This window comes from Leucopleurus acutus (assembly GCF_964270905.1).
Source record: "Leucopleurus acutus genome assembly, chromosome: 7".
Taxonomy (NCBI): Eukaryota; Metazoa; Chordata; class Mammalia; order Artiodactyla; family Delphinidae; genus Leucopleurus; species Leucopleurus acutus.
In genome coordinates, this window is record NC_139150.1 from 31,526,178 (window position 1) to 31,545,020 (window position 18,843).

At 43.1% G+C, this 18,843-nt stretch overlaps 1 protein-coding gene across 1 annotated transcript in view; it reads right to left on the minus strand.

The window, feature by feature from the left end:
* Positions 1-17,496, minus strand: part of TMEFF1 (transmembrane protein with EGF like and two follistatin like domains 1) — a gene marked incomplete at its 5' end in the record, with an annotated part of 92,503 nt that extends 75,007 nt beyond the window's left edge. Inside the window, one exon of the mRNA XM_082843199.1 lies at positions 17,301-17,496. Coding sequence (XP_082699325.1) covers positions 17,301-17,496 — 196 coding nt within the window. The remainder of the gene's footprint in view (positions 1-17,300) is intronic.
* Between the last annotated feature and the right edge of the window lie 1,347 nt (positions 17,497-18,843).

Genomic DNA, 18,843 nt, shown 5'->3' on the forward strand with positions numbered 1-18,843 from the left:
TTTTTCTCTTTAAAGGTTTCTATACCAGTTATATTTAATGGGGGAAAAGACTCAATGTGATTTCAAACAACCCCAGAGACAGCCTGCCATACAATGGACAAAGTGTGAGTTTGGGGGTCAATACGGGCCAGGTTCACATGTTGGTGCTTCACATTGTAGAGTATACCACCTTCCCTAGGTATTGTAATGATTAGATGAGATAATGTATTAAAAAGCAACAGTACCTAGAACAAGTAGGTATACAACAAAGATTCACTTCTTCTCTTTCCCCAGACCAGTTTGAGAGATACCTTTAATGACACAAATCATTGAAAATCAAACAACAGATCTATCTAGTAAATGTTGACTTCAGGGACTTCCCTGGTGGTGCAGTGGTTGGGAGCCCGCCTGCCAATGCAGGGGACTCGGGTTCGAGCCCTGGTCCGGGAAGATCCCACATGCCACGGAGCGACTGGGCCCATGCGTCACAGCTACTGAGCCCATGTGCCACAGCTATTGAAGCCTGGGTGCCCTAGAGCCTTAGAGCCTGTGCTCTGTAGCAGGGGAGGCCACCGCAATGAGAAGCCCGTGCACCACAACTAGAGAAAGCCCGTGTGCAGCAACGAACATCAATGCAGCCATAAATAAATAAATTTATTTTTTAAAAAAATGTTTACTTCAGTCTCAGCAAATGAGATGAATTAGGAATTAAATTCTCTTCAACTTGTTTACTAAATTAACCATATTACATTACTGATTTTCTGCTATAAAGATATGAGGGGGAAAATAAACTGCACTCATACTTCATGATATAAAACCAAAAGCAGTTTACATTAATATTAAACAGCATCCGCAGCAGAGACGACTAAAAGTTCTCTAAGCTATATTTAACGAAGGAAATTCACATGTGCCACATAATTATCTGACTCCAATACTTTTCATCCCATTCTGCACACTACTGCCAAACCACCCTTTGTTAAACACCACTTTGATCATGTCAATCCTCTACCCCATCACCTACAATCATTCCCTGCTGCCTACTTCAATTCTAAATTCCTCTATGTCAGTATGCTTCAGGCAAGGTGATGGGGAGGACAGTCTATTGCAGGATCAGAAAGAAATACCTAGATCTTGAGCTGGGTATTAATGATACCCAGGGTCTTTCTAGCCCTTTCAAAGATCTCGAACTTCAACACTCTCTCCCTTACTATTTCTCACTAGCTTGGCAAACCTGTGTGCTTCACTCTCACAGATATATAAACTGAAGTCCTATATGGTTGCCAGGGGACAGGGACAGAAGAGTATTGGGACTGTTAATAGGTATGGAAATTCTTTTGGGGGGCAATGGAAATGCTTTGTAATTAAATAGTAGATAGTGGTGATGGTTGCATAACTGAATATATTTAAAAAAAACACTGAATTGTATAAAATGGTGAGTTTTATGTTATGTGAATTTATATCTCAATAAAAAATTAAAAAGTTTAAGAATCAGAAAAAATAATCACGTTACCTAAATTAAACAAAAAATGAACAGGCATTATAATTCAGTGTTTAAGAGGCAGACCCTAGAATCAGACCTCCTAGAGCAGTATCCTGGCTCTATCACTTATCAGCTATGTGACACCTTAGTAATTTACCACTCTGTGCCTCCGTTCCCTCATCTGTAAAATGGGGACAATAACACTAGGGACAATAACAGTACCCATCTCACAATGTTGATGAAGGATTAAATAAAGATAGGGAAAGCACTGAGAGCAGTGCATGACACGTCAAAAGTGCTATGTTAAGTGTTTGCTATTATTTTTTTATTAACACCAGCTCTGGAGAAGGTGTGGAAAATGAGCACTCAAACCAACTATACCAGTATAAATTGGCAGAACCTCTCACAGGATAATATGGCTGTATACATGGAAATTTTAATTGTCTCTATGCCTTAACCCCACAATTCTATTCCTAGGAAATTATGATAGGGATAGAAGACAAAACATAAAAACGTAGGTACAAGATTGGTAACATCAGCTTTTTTTTTTATAGCAGCAAAGTGGAAAAAAACCTAAGTGTCCATATGTTGGGAATTAATTAAATAAGTTATTGATGAAATATTATGCAGCCATAAAAGTATGCAGCAGAAACACATACACTGATATGGAAAGACCAAAATCCATTATGAAGTGAAAAAAAGCAGGTTATAAAATTATATAGGGACTTCCCTGGCGGTCCAGTGGTAAAGAATCCGCCTTCCAATTCAGGGGAGGCGGATTGGATCCCTGGTCGGGGAACTAACATCATCCCACATGCCGCAGGGCAACTAAGCCAGCACGCCACAACTGCTGAGCCCTCGCGCCTCAACTAGAGCCTGCATGCTGCAAACTACAGAGCCCGTGAGCTCTGGAGCCCGCGCACTACAACTAGAGAGAGAAAACCCACACACCGCAACTAGAAGGAAGCCCACGCACCACAACGAAGAGCCCTCGCCGCAATGAAAGATCCCACATGCTTCAACGAAGATCCTGCATGCCACAGTTAAGACCCAATGCAGCCAAAAAAATAAAGAAAAATAAAGAAACTATATAGTTATAATGCAATTTATATTTTGCAACATATACATGTTTACATAAGTATTTTAAAATTCTGCATGTATATTCAGTGTATTTCCTCCATCAAAAAATTTAAAATATCAATAAATAAATCTAAATACAAAAAAACACCCTCTGGTTCTATTTCTTTTTTCTTTTTTTGGCCGCTCCACATGGCTTGTGGAATCTTAGTTCCCTGACCAGGGATCGAACCTGGGCCCACAGCAGTGAAAGTACTGAGTCCTAACTACTGGACCGCCAGGGAATTCCCATCTCTGGCTCTATTTCAAACCATTATTCCTTAGTGTCTGCAATACCAAATGGAATGGGAGGTAGCCAGAAACCAGAAGTCACCCACAAGGACAGAAATCTACAAAACAACCTGCAAGTTGGCACGGAAGAAACTGATATTAACTATTCTAAAAGAGAACTTTAAAAGGACTTCACAAACTCTGGTGCATTAGAAAGAGTTCCAGATTCAGAGTTTTGATTATTTGATTAAGTAACTATATAATCTTGGCCAACACTAAATCTCTCTGAGAAATCCCAGTTCCCTAGAGTAAAAATGGGTATAATAATCACTCCTCTGAGGGTTGCAAAGATTAAATGACATCTTTACAAAAGACCACTGGAAACTGTAAAGGTTACTTCTCCCCTCTGGGACAGAAACTCTGATACAACCACAACCTTAAACCATGGCAAAGTGTTATAAAATAGTGAATAATTTTTTTAAAACTAAGTTTAATTAAATGGTAATTAGGAAGCACTTATGGTCTGAACATGGAGAAGGAAACAATGGTAAACATAATGGCAGCACCTAAAAAATATCTCAAACTACTTTAAAGTGAAAAAAACTATGAAAAAATGAACACAAGACACTAAACAAAGACTGAGCTGACTTGTGAACAATAGAGGATCTAAATATACAATAAGGCTAGAAACAACAGAATTGAAATAGAAATAACAGCAGTTTAGATTCACTTGTAAAACAGTATTATACGAAAGCTGACAAGGCAAAATAAGGTAAACTGAAAAATTCCAAAAGATCTGTCCTGTGAACAATAGTGGCTCCAGGTTAAACAGCATATGCCAAAGCAAACACCCATATCAAGGAAAAAGTTCAAACTTTTTCTGGTATAAATTGAAATCGTTTCAGCATAAACATTACGATACTGCAGAGGAGAATGGCAATCATCACAGACTTCTTCTTTACATTTTTCCATATTCCTCAAATTTCTTATATCAAACAAATACTGCCTTTATAACAAAGAAAAATGGTGTGGGTTTTTTTTTTCCTTTTTTTTTTCTTTTCTTTGCTTTTTTTTTTTAAACCATGGAAAAGAAAGACTCAGAATATTTGCACAAAAATGAGAAAAATGGCGCCATGGCTGAAAAGTTTCTGATGGCAGAAGAATATGTTAAGAACTTTAGAATTCAAAGACTGATGAAACTACTGAGCCATGAAAAATACATGACACTTGTAAAAAGGAAATAGATTCAAATAGTAACAAAAGATTAACAGTAAATCATCTAATAAACTAAAAGCAAATACTGAGGGAGTTTTAAGATTTAAACATAGAATTTCAAAGTGCATGAGAAGAAAAATATGCAAAATCCTAAATGCTTCGTTTCTCCCATGAGAGAAGCTAATGATGGAATTAATAGTAAGAATAATGAAAATAGTTCTGCTAAAACAATGTTTCTAATAATGTAAAAAAGGGGGGAGAGGGAAGGAGGAGGTAAATGGGTTGACATTATCTCCCAATTCAGCTTTTACAAAATTGAGGGCTTCCCTGGTGGCGCAGTGGTTGAGAATCTGCCTGCTAATGCAGGGGACACGGGTTCGAGCCCTGGTCTGGGAGGATCCCACATGCCATTTAACAACTAGGCGCGTGAGCCACAACTACTGATCCTGCGCGTCTGAAGCCTGTGCTCCCAACAAGAGAGGCCGCGATAGTGAGAAGCCCATGCACCGCGATGAAGAGTGGCCCCCACTTGCCGCAACTAGAGAAAGCCCTTGCACAGAAACGAAGACCCAACACAGCCAAAAATTAATTAATTTTTTAATTGAAAATTTACACGCCATTAGAGAAATCACATATATAGGAGAAATGAGGGATAACATATATGAACTTAAAAGATGGTTGGTTATAATAAAAAAGACAATAACAAGTATTGGCCAGAATATGGAGAAATTAGAACCCTCAGACATTGCTGGTGAAAATGTAAAACGGTGCAGCCACTTAGGAAAACAGTTTGGCAGTTCCTCAAAATGTTAAACATAGACTTACCATGTGACCCAGCAATTCTACTCCTAGGTATGTACCCAAGAAAACTGAAAACATATGTGCACACAAAAACGTGTGCATGAATGTTCATAGAGGCATTATTCATAATAGCTCAAAAGTGGAAACAAACCAAATGTCCATCAGGTGATGAATGGATAAACAGAATGTGGTTATTATCCATACAATGAACTATTATTTGGTCATAAACAGGAATGAAATTCTGAAACATGCTATGACATGGATGAACCCTGAAAACATTATGCTAAGTGAAAGAAGCCAATCACCAAAGGCCACATATTGTATGATTCCACTTATATGCAATGTCTAAACTTGGCAAATCTACAGCAAAAGATAGATTAGTGGTTGCCTAGGGCTGTGGGAGTGGGGTTTAGGGAGTGACTGCTAAAGAATATGAGGTCTCTTTTGGGGAGGACAAAAAAGTTCCAAAATTGATTGTGGTGATGGTTGCACAACCTTGTGGCTATACTAAAAACAACTGGATTTTACATTTTAAAAGATAATCATGATCATGGAGGGTAGCACAAATATCGTAATTACTTCACTTAATGTAAACGGGCTGAATACCTATGAAAGCAGAATGGTCTACATATACATTGCGAAACAAATCCCAACACTTAAAAACTAAAAAACAAACACAAATCCAAAAAGGAATGGGCAACATTATGACTTCAGGAGATTCTTTAAATCTGCCTTGCACAAAAATAAAAAGTACAACAAAAAATGAAACAAAAACTATTCAATGTATATGTCCCTAACAGAATAACAAAAATATAAGAAAAATTGTGAAAAATAAACCTGTATCATAACTGGAGGCTTCAATGTTTCATTAACAATAGACGACTACACAAAGAATTAAAAGTACAGAACTGATATAAAGCATAAATTAAACCATTTCCCTTGGTAGGAGCCAACTTGGCAGAGTCAGGTTCAGAAAAGAAAGATTTAGATACATAGATATAGATACAATATAGATATAGATGTAAGGTAGATAGAGATATACATACATATAGATAGAGATAGATAAGACTTAGATACAGAAAGAGACTATGATAGAGCATATGTGGTGAAACCTTAACTGGGAAACCTGGGTATACTACATCAACTTACCTCAAAGTTTAAAATTCAAAAAAAAATTTTAAGTTTAAGTAAAATTAATAGTTATATAATAGGAGGACCTCCCTGGTGGCGCAGTGGTTAACAGTCCACCTGCCAATGCAGGGGACACGGGTTCAAGCCCTGGTCCGGGAGGATCCCACATGCCACAGAGCAACTAAGCCCATGCACCACAACTACTGAGCCTGCGCTCTAGAGTCCGTGAGCCACGACTGTTGAGCCCACGTGCCACAACTAATGAAGCGCGGGCGCCTAGAGCCCGTGCTCCACAACGGGAGAGGCCACCGCAGTGAGAGGCCCACGCACTGCGGGGAAGAGTGGCCCCCGCTCGCCACAACTAGAAAAAAGAAAGCCCACGTGCAGCAACGAAGACCCAACGCAGCCAAAAATAACTACATAAATTAATTAATTTTTTTTAAAAAGTTATATAATAGGAGACTAAGAAGCCAAGGAAATAACACTTTATTTTCTGAGGTATATTTCATAAAATGTGTTCTCATACTAGAACGCAGAGACACAGCCAGTTTTAATGTGAAAACCTAGAAATTCTATGACACATTCTTAGACCATAATGCAAAACCAAAAAACAATCTATCTGTAACATATCTAAATTCATAAATTTTACAACAATGATGAAAGGAATGTTATCAAAAATGCCTGTGGTCTTAAGGGAAAAGAAAAACAATGATCTGTTTCCACCTCAAGAATTTAGAAAGAAAAAAAAGGGAAAGTTGAAAAAGAGGAAGTACTAAAACTAAGATATAAAATTAATAAAGGAAAACTAAATATGATAAAAATATCGTTAGAGAGTGTTTCAAGGAAAATCGTATAGTCAGAGATAGCAGGGTAGCTTTCAAACACGAAGAGGTCGGAGGTGGATTCAAGGCAAAGGTTGAGAAGGAAAAGAACAGAGTGCAGCACTGTGGGTGGAAATGTAAATTGATACAGCCACTATGGAGAACAGTATGGAGGTTCCTTAAAAAACTAAAAATAGAACTACGATTATGACCCAGCAATCCCACTACTGGGCATATACCCTGAGAAAACCATAATTCAACAAGAGTATGTACCACAATGTTCATTGCAGCACTATTTACAATAGCCAGGACATGGAAGCAACCTAAGTGTCCATCAACAGATCAATGGATAAAGAAGATGTGGTACATATATACAATGGAATATTACTCAGCCATAAAAAGAAACAAATTTGAGCTATTTGTAGTGAGGTGGATGGACCCAGAGTCTGTCATACAGAGTGAAGTAAGTCAGAAAGAAAAAAACAAATACCGTATGCTAAAACATATATATGGAATCTAACAAAAAAAAATGGTTCTGAAGAACCTAGGGGCAGGACAGGAATAAAGACGCAGACGTAGAGAATGGACTTGAGGACACGGGGAAGGGGAAGGATAAGCTAGGACGAAGTGAGAGAGTGGCATGGACATATATACTACCAAATGTAAAATAGATAGCTAGCGGGAAGCAGCCGCATAGCACAGGGAGATCAGTTTGGTGCTTTGTGACCACCTAGAGGGGTGGGATAGGGAGGGTGGGAGGGAGACACAAGAGGGAGGAGATGTGGGGATGTATGTATACGTACAGCTGATTCACTTTGTTATAAAGCAGAAACTAACACACATTGTAAAGCAATTATACTCCAAAAAAGATGTTAAAAAAAAAAAGAACAGTGCAGCAGAAGTTGCAAGGAGTACAGGCAGGAGAGGTGCTCAGATGGTAAGGGTTTGAAACTGCAGAAATAAGGATTTGCATTTAAGTTGGTGATGGTGAGTAACAGGAATGAGGGAAGGAATACACACCAATTTGACCCTCCTCCAAACAGGCTCTCCATCCCAAATCAAGAGCATCACAGTTCATCCCGCCTCCTATGGCAGGTGATCCAGAAGCTAAGGGAGAAAAAGGTCAATGAAAGGATGGCTGGGTAGGGACTAACAAAGTGAACAGCTGATGCCCCACTAGACAACTCTGGAGGATTTTTGCCACGTGGCAGGAGCCTAATGTTACCAATACCTCCAAGTTTAGAAGGGCAGACCACAATCCAGATTTTTAAGTGACACCTCAAGATTTTTAATGGTTAACAACCAATGCAATTTTTTAAAATACAGTGCAGGCCAAACAAGTCCTCTGAGTTCTCCCCATTTCCACTACTGTTATCTTTCACCATGCTCCCAGTCTCTTCCCTTCTCCCTTTCATCTTCAACAATTCCAGACTTTGTTTTCCAAAACCACAATGTCACTCGAATCCTTTAAGTTTCCCTTTGTCTTCAGAGCAAGTGCCAAACCTTCAGCTCAGCCTTCAAGGCCTTCCTCTAACATGGTGGCAGTTGTGCGATCACCTCCTGCCTTAATCCCCACATCCCAGTATCCCCAAATATTCCCCTCACTGTCACATCTTTGTACCTTTTCCAACAGCATTCCCATGGCCCAGAGAATACCCCTTCCAACTCTTCTCAGTTTCTACATTCATTCAGTCATTAATTCCACAAATAAATATGAGATGGGGGGCTTCCCTGGTGGCACAGTGGTTTAGAATCCGCCTGCCAATGCAGGGGACACAGGTTTGAGTCCTGGTCCAGGAAGATCCCACATGCCGCGGAGCAGCTAAGCCCGTGCGCCACAACTACTGAGCCTGTGCTCTAGAGCCCGTGAGCCACAACTACTGAGCCCGCATGCCACAACCACTGAAGCCTGCACGCCCTAGAGCCCATGCTCCGCAACAAGAGAAGCCACCGCAATGAGAAGCCCACGCACTGCAACAAAGAGTAGACCCCGCTCGCCTCAACTAGAGAAAGTCCGCGTGCAGAAACAAAGACCCAACACAGCCAAAAATAAATAAATAAAATAAATTAATTAATTTTAAAAAATGTATGAGATGGGCATCTAATTTTGTGCCAGACACAGTTCTAGGCACAGATAACACAGCAGTGAAAGAAACAGACAAAAATCCCTGCCCTCATGGATCTACACAGAGGAGTCGGAGAATAAGTAACATGTATAACAGGTCACCCAGGAAAAGGTGCTTTGGAGCAGGAAGAAAACATAAATGAGGATTAGAGTGGAAGAGGGGCAGAAGGGGTGGAAGGTGGAAAAGCGTGCAATTTTAGGGCATCATTTTGCAAGTGATATTAAAGACGTGAAGGAGATGAGGGGATAAACAACTGGGACAAGAAGGTTCCAAGCAAAAGGAACATCAACAGCAAAGGCCTCGGGCAAAAGTGGGGCTGGTGTTTCAGGCTCACATTCTGCCTGTAAAACCCAGCTAGAGTGCCACTTATTCAGAGAAAGTGTTGTTTTGATGCCTAGAAATCAGAATTATTCATTCCCTCAACACTGTATCTGTATCTTCCTTAGGGCACCTTGCATAGTGGAAACTCTCACTGATGAATTAATCATAAAAGTCAGGTAGAGCAAGGAATCATTTTTTAAAATGACACATACATATTATAACCATTTTTAACTTTAAACATATAAATGTACATTCATTTCCCCGTGTGCCATCAAGACCTCCGGGTCTGCCAAATGCAGCCCCCCCCTTCCTTGGATAAACCACACTCATAGTCCGTTATCTACAATGTCCGTTTTCCTCTCTTTTACAGTAGAACGGGACTTAAAAATACTTGCAAAGTTTGCTAGGAGCAGAGTCCTTCCAGAGATTTATAAGGTTTCCCCAATCTGTTTCAGCTGTCTTTCCCACAATGTAATTCACTGAAAGGCAATTCTTTCAGCTTCATGCCTTTATCAAGTCTTTCCAAAGCAATGCATAAAAACAATTCCTCGTGCATTCACATTTCATCTATTTGAGTAATATTTACTAATTTATACTCACAACTACCAGTGGTATAAGTAAATCTGAGAACAAACACAACTGATTCTTGGTAAGCAGAGAAATCAAATGATACACAGACAAACCAGAGTTAACCTACCCCTGGAGCATCTGTGTGCTGTGGGATTCGGACAGTATGGTTTACTAAGGGAATGTTTAATGCAGAAAGTTAAAATCAAGCCCAGCAAAGGATCTGAATAGACATTCTTCCAAACAAGATATATAAATGGCCGTTACGCATATAAAAATGTGCTCAACGTCATTAGGGAAATGCAAATCGAAACCACATTGATCCACAACTTCAACTAGGACTCCAACTAGGATGACTATAATCAAAAAGACAATAACAAGTGTTGGAGAGGATGTGGAGAAATTGGAACCCTCATACAGTGCTGGGGAAAATCTAAAATGGTTGCAGCTCCTTTAGGAAAGTTTGCTAGTTCCTCAAAATGTTAGAGTTAAACAAGAAAATTGAAAACATATGTCCACACAAAGACTTGTACATGAATGTTCACAGCAGCATTTTTCATAAAGCCAAAAAGTGTAAACAACCCAAATGTCCATCAACTGACAGAAAAACAAAACGTGCCATATACATCCATACTGTGGAATATTACTCAACCATGAAAATGAATAAAATTCTGATACATGCTACAACATGGATGACTCCTGAAAATGTCAGCCTAAGTGAAAGAAGCCAATCACAAAAGGCCACATACTGTATGATTCCATCTATATGCAACGTCCAAAATAGGCAGATCCATAACGTCAGAAATAAGATTAGTAGTTGCTAAGGGCTGGGGGGAAAGAGGAACATGGAATCACTGTTAATAGGTGTGGGATTTCTTTTTGGGGTGAAATGTCTTGGAATTAGATAGTGGTGATGATTGTACAACTTTGTGACTATACTAAAAATCACTTAACTGTACACCTTTTAAAAATTCCAATGCTGTCAGCTTACTTTTGAGTGGGGTGGAGGGAAGAGGGAGAAAGCCCAGGTCTAGTAAATAGAAATTTCCTGTGTATATTTGTAAGAGGCTAACTAACCACCTCTGTTGGAACATAAGGCCCTTGAAGGCAGAGATGACCTCTCATATATTCCCTTAATATCTAGTATATTAGGTTATACTAGGCAGGTATTCAATCAAGTTTCACTAAATAAGTTAATAAACACCCACATATTACATACCAGGGATCTAGAAGTGTCCTGATCAAGATTTTATACTAATTAGGAAAAATTCACTTTTTATTCCCCAAAATCCTGAATTGCCACTAACAAGGCACTTCTGTTAGGTCCCATTTGTTTATTTTTGTTTTTATTTCCATTACTCTAGGAGATGGATCCAAAAAAATATTGCTTCAAATTTATGTCAAAGAGTATTCTGCCTATGTTTTTCTCTATGAGTTTTATAGTATCTGGTCTTACATTTAGGTCTTTAATCCATTTTTAGTTTACTTTTGTACACGGGGTTAGAGAATGTTCTAATTTCATTCTCTTATTTATTTGTTTGTTTATTTTTTGCCATGCCACACAGCTTGCAGGATCTTAGTTCCCTGACCAGGTATCAAACTTGGGCCCCGGCAGTGAAAGTGCCAAGTCCTAACTATGACCACCAGGGAATTCCCTCCAATTTCATTCTTTTACACATAGCTGTGCAGTTTTCCCAGCACCACTTATTGAAGAGGTTGTCTTTTCTCCATTGTATATTCTTGCCTTTGTCATAGATTATTTGACCATAAGTGCATAGGTTTATTTCTGGGCTTTGTATCCTGTTCCATTGATCTATATGTCTGTTTTTGTGCCAGTACCATACTGTTTTGATTATCGTAGCTTTGTAGTATAGTCTGAAGTCAGGGAGCATAATTCCTCCAGCACTGCTCTTCTTTCTCAACATTGCTTTGACTATTCAGGGTCTTTTGTGTTTCCATACAGATTTTAAAATTTTTTGTTCTATTTCTATGAAAAATGCCATTGGTAACTTGATAGGGATTGCACTGAATCTGTAGATTGCCTTGGACAGTATGGTCATTTTATTTATTTATTTTTTAATTTATTTATTTTTGGCTGCATTGGGTCTTCGTTGCTGTGTGCAGGCTTTCTCTAGTTGTGGCAAGTGGGGGCTACTCTTCGTTGTGGTGCATGTGCTTCTCATTGCAGTGGCTTCTCTTGCTGCAGAGCACGTGCTCTAGGCACGTGGGCTTCAGTAGTTGTGGCTCACGGGCTCAAGTGCAGGCTCAGTAGCTGTGGCGTACAAGCTTAGCTGCTCCACAGCATGTGGGATCTTCCCGGACCAGGGATCAAACCCGTGTCTCCTGCATTGGCAGGCGGATTCTTAATCACTGTGCCACCAGGGAAGTCCCAGTATGGTCATTTTAACAACATTGATTCTTCCAGTCCAAGAACACGGTATATCTTTCCATCTGTTGTGTCATTTCAATTTCTTTCATCAGCGTCTTACAGTTTTTGGAATACAGGTGTTTTGCCTCCTTAAGTAGGTTTATTCCTAGGTATTTTATTCTTTTTGATGTGATGGTAAATGGGAGTGTTTCCTTAATTTCTCAACGAGGCACTTCTCTTAATCTGAAGTTTATATCATCCATTTATATCATCCTTACCACCACCACAATCCAGAGGATCCACTTCTAATTCCCGTGACATTTTAAAAACCTACTTCAAATTCTCCACCTTACGTCTCTCACCAGTGCGGCTTGTTGGTCTCTCTGAATGTTTTTCTTTCTCTTTAACCCCATTCCCTAAGACATCTATGTCTCACATGTTCAGCCTCATTTTTTCTTCTCTAACACCCTAGAGCCAAAAAAGACTATTATCATTATCTCCACATTATAAATGAAAAAGGGGAGGGGGGCATGTCTAAGGTTACCTGGTCTCCTGGGTTCAAGGTTCATTTTTCTTCACATAAATCCTGTATTTCCAGACTTTTTTCTCTTTGGATGAACATGAAGCTTTCTGATAAGTTAGATTTTTAAAAGAATAAGCACAAATAAAAAGATAAAATCAAAACAGTAAGTATAAAGTCCACAATGAGTGGAGAACTGAGACAGGACAATTTTTTTTTTAAGTCTTGTTTAGAACAAGAAGAGATAAACAAAGGGCCCACTGCTTAGGGAAGATGTTGTAATATCAAGAAATAACAGGGATAATACAGATCCTTTCAGTTTCTTCTTTGTTTACGTAATCTTCTCCAAAGAGCATGATCTTCAAACTAGGAAAGGTAGAACTCTGATAAAACAAAGCTAACATCTAAGGTAAGTGGCATGGAAAGTGGACAGTAATGGAATAGAGAGCTAGTTCAAAAGAATTTGCTTTCTGATCCAAACAAATCATACTCCATGGTACTGAAAAAACTTTAAGATCTGACTGCTGATTATCTAAGCTGTCTTGACAAGGTGCCAGAAGACCAGAAATGAGAGAATGCATTCTCAATTTTCAAAAAAGGAGAAATGGAAATCCAGAAAAAAAATCCATAAGTGAAGTTGCCACATATCCACTGAAAAACTCTAGAATGGGTAAATAAGTTTTTGAACACAATAAAAAGAAAAGGCCACCATGTGCTCTTGATTAAGGCAGACTATATGACATTTGCTTTTTGATATGATTACTAAAATGGAAAATGGATGATACAGACATATATATATACTGATTCAAACAAGACAATCTGACAGAATCTTTTAATGATAGGCTGGCGAACAAAATGGGAAAATGTTGAACAGCAGAAGCTCAAAAATCTGTCAAATGCGACTAGGAGGATGCATAGCTGGCTGAACATCTGGTTGATTAATGTATCAACATCAACCGACTTAGAAGCAAGTCAGCAGTAAAATATCACATAGTTCCATTCTTTTCCACAATCTAGACAACTTCTATTAATTTAATAAAGCCACAGATCTGCTCTTCACATTTACAAGGGCCACAAAGCTGTGAGTGACCCAACTTACACAGCCAGACAGAATCAGGCTTCAGAAAGGTCAGAGTAGGCTGAAATGACGGTCCAAAACCCAAAATGAAAATCAACAGGGAGTCAAGGCCAGCATTTAGATTTTAAAACTCAAACATGTAAAGGAGTAAACTTTGTGGAAAATACCTAGGTAATAAAAGCTACTAAAAAAATCTATGCACAATCTCAACCTGCATTAATAGATGCCTATGTTCAGACTGGAGTATTATAGCTCTCTAATTAATCAACTTAAAAAAATTTATTTTCCGGGGCTTCCCTGGTGGCACAGTGGTTAATAATCCACCTGCCAGTGCAGGGAACACGGGTTCGAGCCCTGGTCCGGGAAGATCCCACGTGCCACAGAGCAACCAAGCCCGTGCACCACAACCACTGAGCCTGTGCTCTAGAACCCGCGAGCCACAACTACTGAGCCCACATGCCACAACTACCGAAGCCCATGCGCCTAGAGCCCGTGCTCCGCAACAAGAGAAGCCACTGCAATGAGAAGCCCGCACACCGCAATGAAGAGCAGCCCCGGGGCTTCCCTGGTGGCGCAGTGGTTAAGAATCCGCCTGCCAATGCAGGGGACACGGGTTCGAGCCTTGGTCCAGGAAGATCCCACATGCCATGGAGCAACTAAGCCTGTGCGCCACAACTACTGAGCCTGCACTCTAGAGCCCGCAAGCCACAACTACTAAGCCCGCGTGCTACAACTACTGAAGCCCATGTGCCTAGAGCCCCTGCTCTGCAGCAAGAGAAGCCGCTGCAATGAGAAGCCTGCTCACCGCAACGAAGAGTAGCCCACTCGCCGCAACTAGAGAAAGCCCGCATACAGCAACGAAGACCCAATGCAGCCAAAAATAAATAAATAAACTAAATTTATTAAAAAAAAAAAAAGAGCAGCCCCCTCTCGCCGCAACTAGAGAAAGCCCACACACAGCACTGAAGACCCAACGCGGCCAAAAATAAATAAATTTATTTTTTAAAATTTTATTTTTCATATGAATCATTCCCAGATCTTCATCCTAGAAAGAGTTATGACAAGAATCTACAAATATCATTTAGTTAAAACTCTTGCTTTAGACCCAGTTATTCAAGTATATCTTAGCATTAGGAAACATTTTATTTGATGAGCCTAATTTACTGTTATATATATCAAAATATCAATATACCCTTGAAAGAAGACTCAGATATTATTAAATCCAAATCCCTCTTTTAATAAAAGAGGAAACTAAGAAGAATTAAGTAACTTGCTCCGAATCACACAGTTGCTTAGCAAGGGCCAAAATCCCCAAATCAGTCCCTTTTTTCCACACCCTGTGGGTTTCCAGCGCTGTATGTCCTTTCTTAAAACTTGTACTATCCATAAAGAGTTAGAATGCATACACAAAAACATCCGTCAATACACACTTTATTTTGCTAAGGACAAATTATCTCAGCAAGAACAAATAACCACAGCACATTAGCCCATAAAATATTTTGACATGGTGTGATCACTTACTAGTTTGATAACCAGTATTTGTTACAAAAAGGCACTCTAATATACAAATGACTTTTATTTTTAACCATTAAAGTGTGATTAATGGTTAAAATATTATCCCATATTCCACTTAACATTAGAAAAATAGGGACTTCCCTGGTGGCGCAGTGGTTAAGAATCTGCCTGCCAGTGCAGGGGACATGGGTTCGAGCCCTGGTCGGGGAAGATCCCAGATGCTGTGGAGCAACTAAGCCTGTGCGCCACAACTACTGAGCCTGCGCTCTAGAGCCCACGAGCCACAACTACTGAGCCCGCGTGCCGCTATTACTGAAACCCGTCCACCTAGAGCCGGTGCTCTGCAACAAGAGAAGCCCGTGCGCCCCAACTAGAGAAAGCCCACACGCAGCAACGAAAACCCAACACAGCCAAAAATAAAGTTTTTTTTTAATTAGAAAAATAAAGTAAAAGTTATTTCATGGGTGGAAAAGTTTTAATGGACACACTGTTGTTTACTATGCTAACCCCTCCCCGATCATAAAACATGTCATTATGAAAATTATTAAAAGAATTTTAGACCTTCAAACCTTAACAGCAGGCCAAAGGTTTTCTTCATGCAGGGTAGCATAAGCATCTGTGCTGAGGCCCTCTGGCTCCCTCCTCACTCCCCCCAAAAAAATGCCCCTTCAAGAGCCCTTTGGGTACAAAGGTTGTCTGGCAGGCAGACTACCCGGATTCCCTGTGGCCTGTCCACCCTCTCTTTCCCCCTCTCCCCCACCCCCCATGCTGCTTCTCCCACCCTTGGTTCAAAGAAGACAAGTGGAGAATGAGAACTGATAAAAGGGCAAGTTAGCAAGGCTGTGGCTTACGATCACTAGCATCTGCCAGGCCAGCTCCAGGAGGACCTACCCACCCCTAAATGAGACCTGGAAGCCTCTCCTTGCCCCAGGGCTCCTCTGGGACCCATTGTGAAAGGAAAAGGGAACTTCACGTCCAGGATACCCTCCTCCACAGTCTCGTCCCCAGCAGGCTCTTTGTTTCCAGCAGCTGCGGGGGTGCAGACGGCCTTGGAGAGAGGGGAGAGGTCACTCCCGTGCTCCCGTGGCTGCCAACCTCCAGGCCCTCCCGCAAAGCAGACAAACGCACGCACACGATCACTCCCTCGGAACCGCTTCCCTCTTTCCACACCACCTTAACCAGGCTCACACCTTGCTACACAGAGGCACTCCCTGAGACCTAACTGCCTCTTTCTGTTAGCCAAATCCTACACAGGATGATTCCCTAGCTACCCTCCCTCTGAATCGACACAAACGAGGTTCACCCCAGGACCCGCACCCTTCCTCTTCAGTGCATACCCCCGGCACATCTCTGAGCTCCTGGCTTCACCCAGCGCAACACACAAAAGCAGAGGGTCACTTCCCGGGCCCCAGGACCTTCCCTGCTCATATCCATAGACCCGGGGTCACTACAAGCTCCGAGCGCCCACCTCTCAACCCAAAAGACACACACACCCACTATCACTCTACTTGGTCAATCTGCGTCCTCTGGGCCACCCGTTCCCTTTACCCACACGACCCCTCTGAGACCCGAGTGCCCGAAGAAGGAATCTCCCCAGCTCACGTTCACTCCCCTGGCCCCTCACCGTCACACATACACACAGAAAATCCCTGCCTGGGGCCGCCCTCCCTCCCCTGAGCCTTCACAACACAAACACGCGCTCCCGCGTGTACACCCACGATCACACCGGGGGCCCCGGCCGCTGCCTCCCCTTCGCCGGCCGGGCCTCACCTCCTCCCAACACTCCCGGCCGCCCGTGTGCAGCCACCCGGCACACACGGACTCACGCACAGCCACTCCCCGGCCCCACGCCGGTCCCCAAGCCCGCACCGCGCGCTTGCGCCCTGCCCCGCGCCCTCGCTCACCCTCGGCCCAGCTCCCGGGACCCCCACGCCCGGGCCCGGCCCAGCCGGGTCGCGGGGACCTGCAGGGAGGCGGCAGCGGGAGCGGAGGGAGGGAGGGGCCGCAGGGGCGCGCTCCGGCCAGTCCTACCTGAGCAGTTGATGCTCTTGCCTTTGCCGCCGGGACAGTCCCCGCCGCCGCCGCCTCCGCCTCCCGGGGGCTGGTTGGACGCGCGGCTCCCGGGCAGAGAGAAAGCGAAAAGCAGAAGCACCGACGTGTAGCAGCAGAAGGCGAGCGGGGGCGCGGCCGGCAGCCGGAGCGGCGCCTCAGCGGCCGCGGCGCCCATGACTGGCGCCCCTGGACGGCGGGAAGCGCAGGGAAGCGCAGGCCCCGGGCATCCAGCCGCGCGCCGGGAGCCCCGCCGCTGCCTCGGCGCCAACTACCAGCCGCGCCGCTGCGCCCGGTAGCAGTCCCCCAGCATCCCCGCCCCACCCGCAGCGCCCGCCAGGCCCTGGCCCGCCGCGCTCGGGACGGAGTCGGAGGGTCGGGACGGGTGCGCGCGAGGGTTCGAGCCCGCGCCGGGGAGACCGAGGCCGGGGGACGAGCGGGCGCGCGCGCGGCGGGAGGGGGTCGTGGGGCGGGGGTCGCGGGGCGGGGGCAGGCCCAGCCCCTCGCTCGCCTGCTTGCCTTCCCTTTGTGTCCGCAGCCGTCGCCGCCGCGTCACAAAGACCCCGGCCCGCCCGGTGAGGGGAGCGTGACAGAGCCGCCGGCGGGAGGGGTGGCTACGACCCCGCCCCGCGCATACCCCCAGCGCTCGCGCCGGCAGCTCCGCCCCCGCCCGCGGCCGGCGCCGCCTCCGGGGGAGCTATTGTTCCTGCGGCGGGGCGGGAGCAAGGGGGGTGGGAGGTGCTGTCGCCCTTCGGTCCGGCCACGGGGAGCTGGCGGGCGCCGTGGAGGCTCCGAAAGCATTACCCTAACAGACGTTTTTGCCGCCCTTTGTGAGCATTTTTGAAGCGTTTCTTTGGCCCAGCAAAAGGGCAGGTGGTCTATGATATAGCTGTTTTCTAGGTGAAGAAACTGAGCCGCGGAGAAGTGAAGGTGACTTGTACAAGGTCACCTACGAGGAAACGGGCAGGACCCCAGAATTGGAATTCAAGTTCTGACTCCAGCTTTGTAGTTCTTAGAGATGGGGATAAATGGCTAAAGTACTCGGATCCTCATCCCTACCCTATTCCCACAAACACCAAATGAATTTAAAATAGTTTTTTAAATTCTATACTGCCCTCTCCCCCTAATAATAGCTAATATTTAGATAGGATTTGCTACATACAAGACCTGGGCAACGTACTTTACATGAATCCCCTCCAGTTCTTTTTTACAGCCTGCAAGGGAGTTTTCATTCTCATCCCCATTCTACAAAGGAGGAAGTTGAGACCCAGAGAGGTAAAGTGATGACTCCCAATCCAGTGCTCTTCCTACCACATTGTGCAAAATGAGACCCAGCCACAGGCAGTAAGAGTATGGACTGAATTGTTTGAAATTCCTCTACTTTTTTCATTATATTATGCTGCCTCTCACCTCAGAAGGAATTTTAAAATCTCATTGAAAAACTGATAAATTTGACTCATAAAATTTTTTAATGTGTGGAAAGCCACTACAAGCAAAGCCACATTAGGGATAATGTCTTCAATAT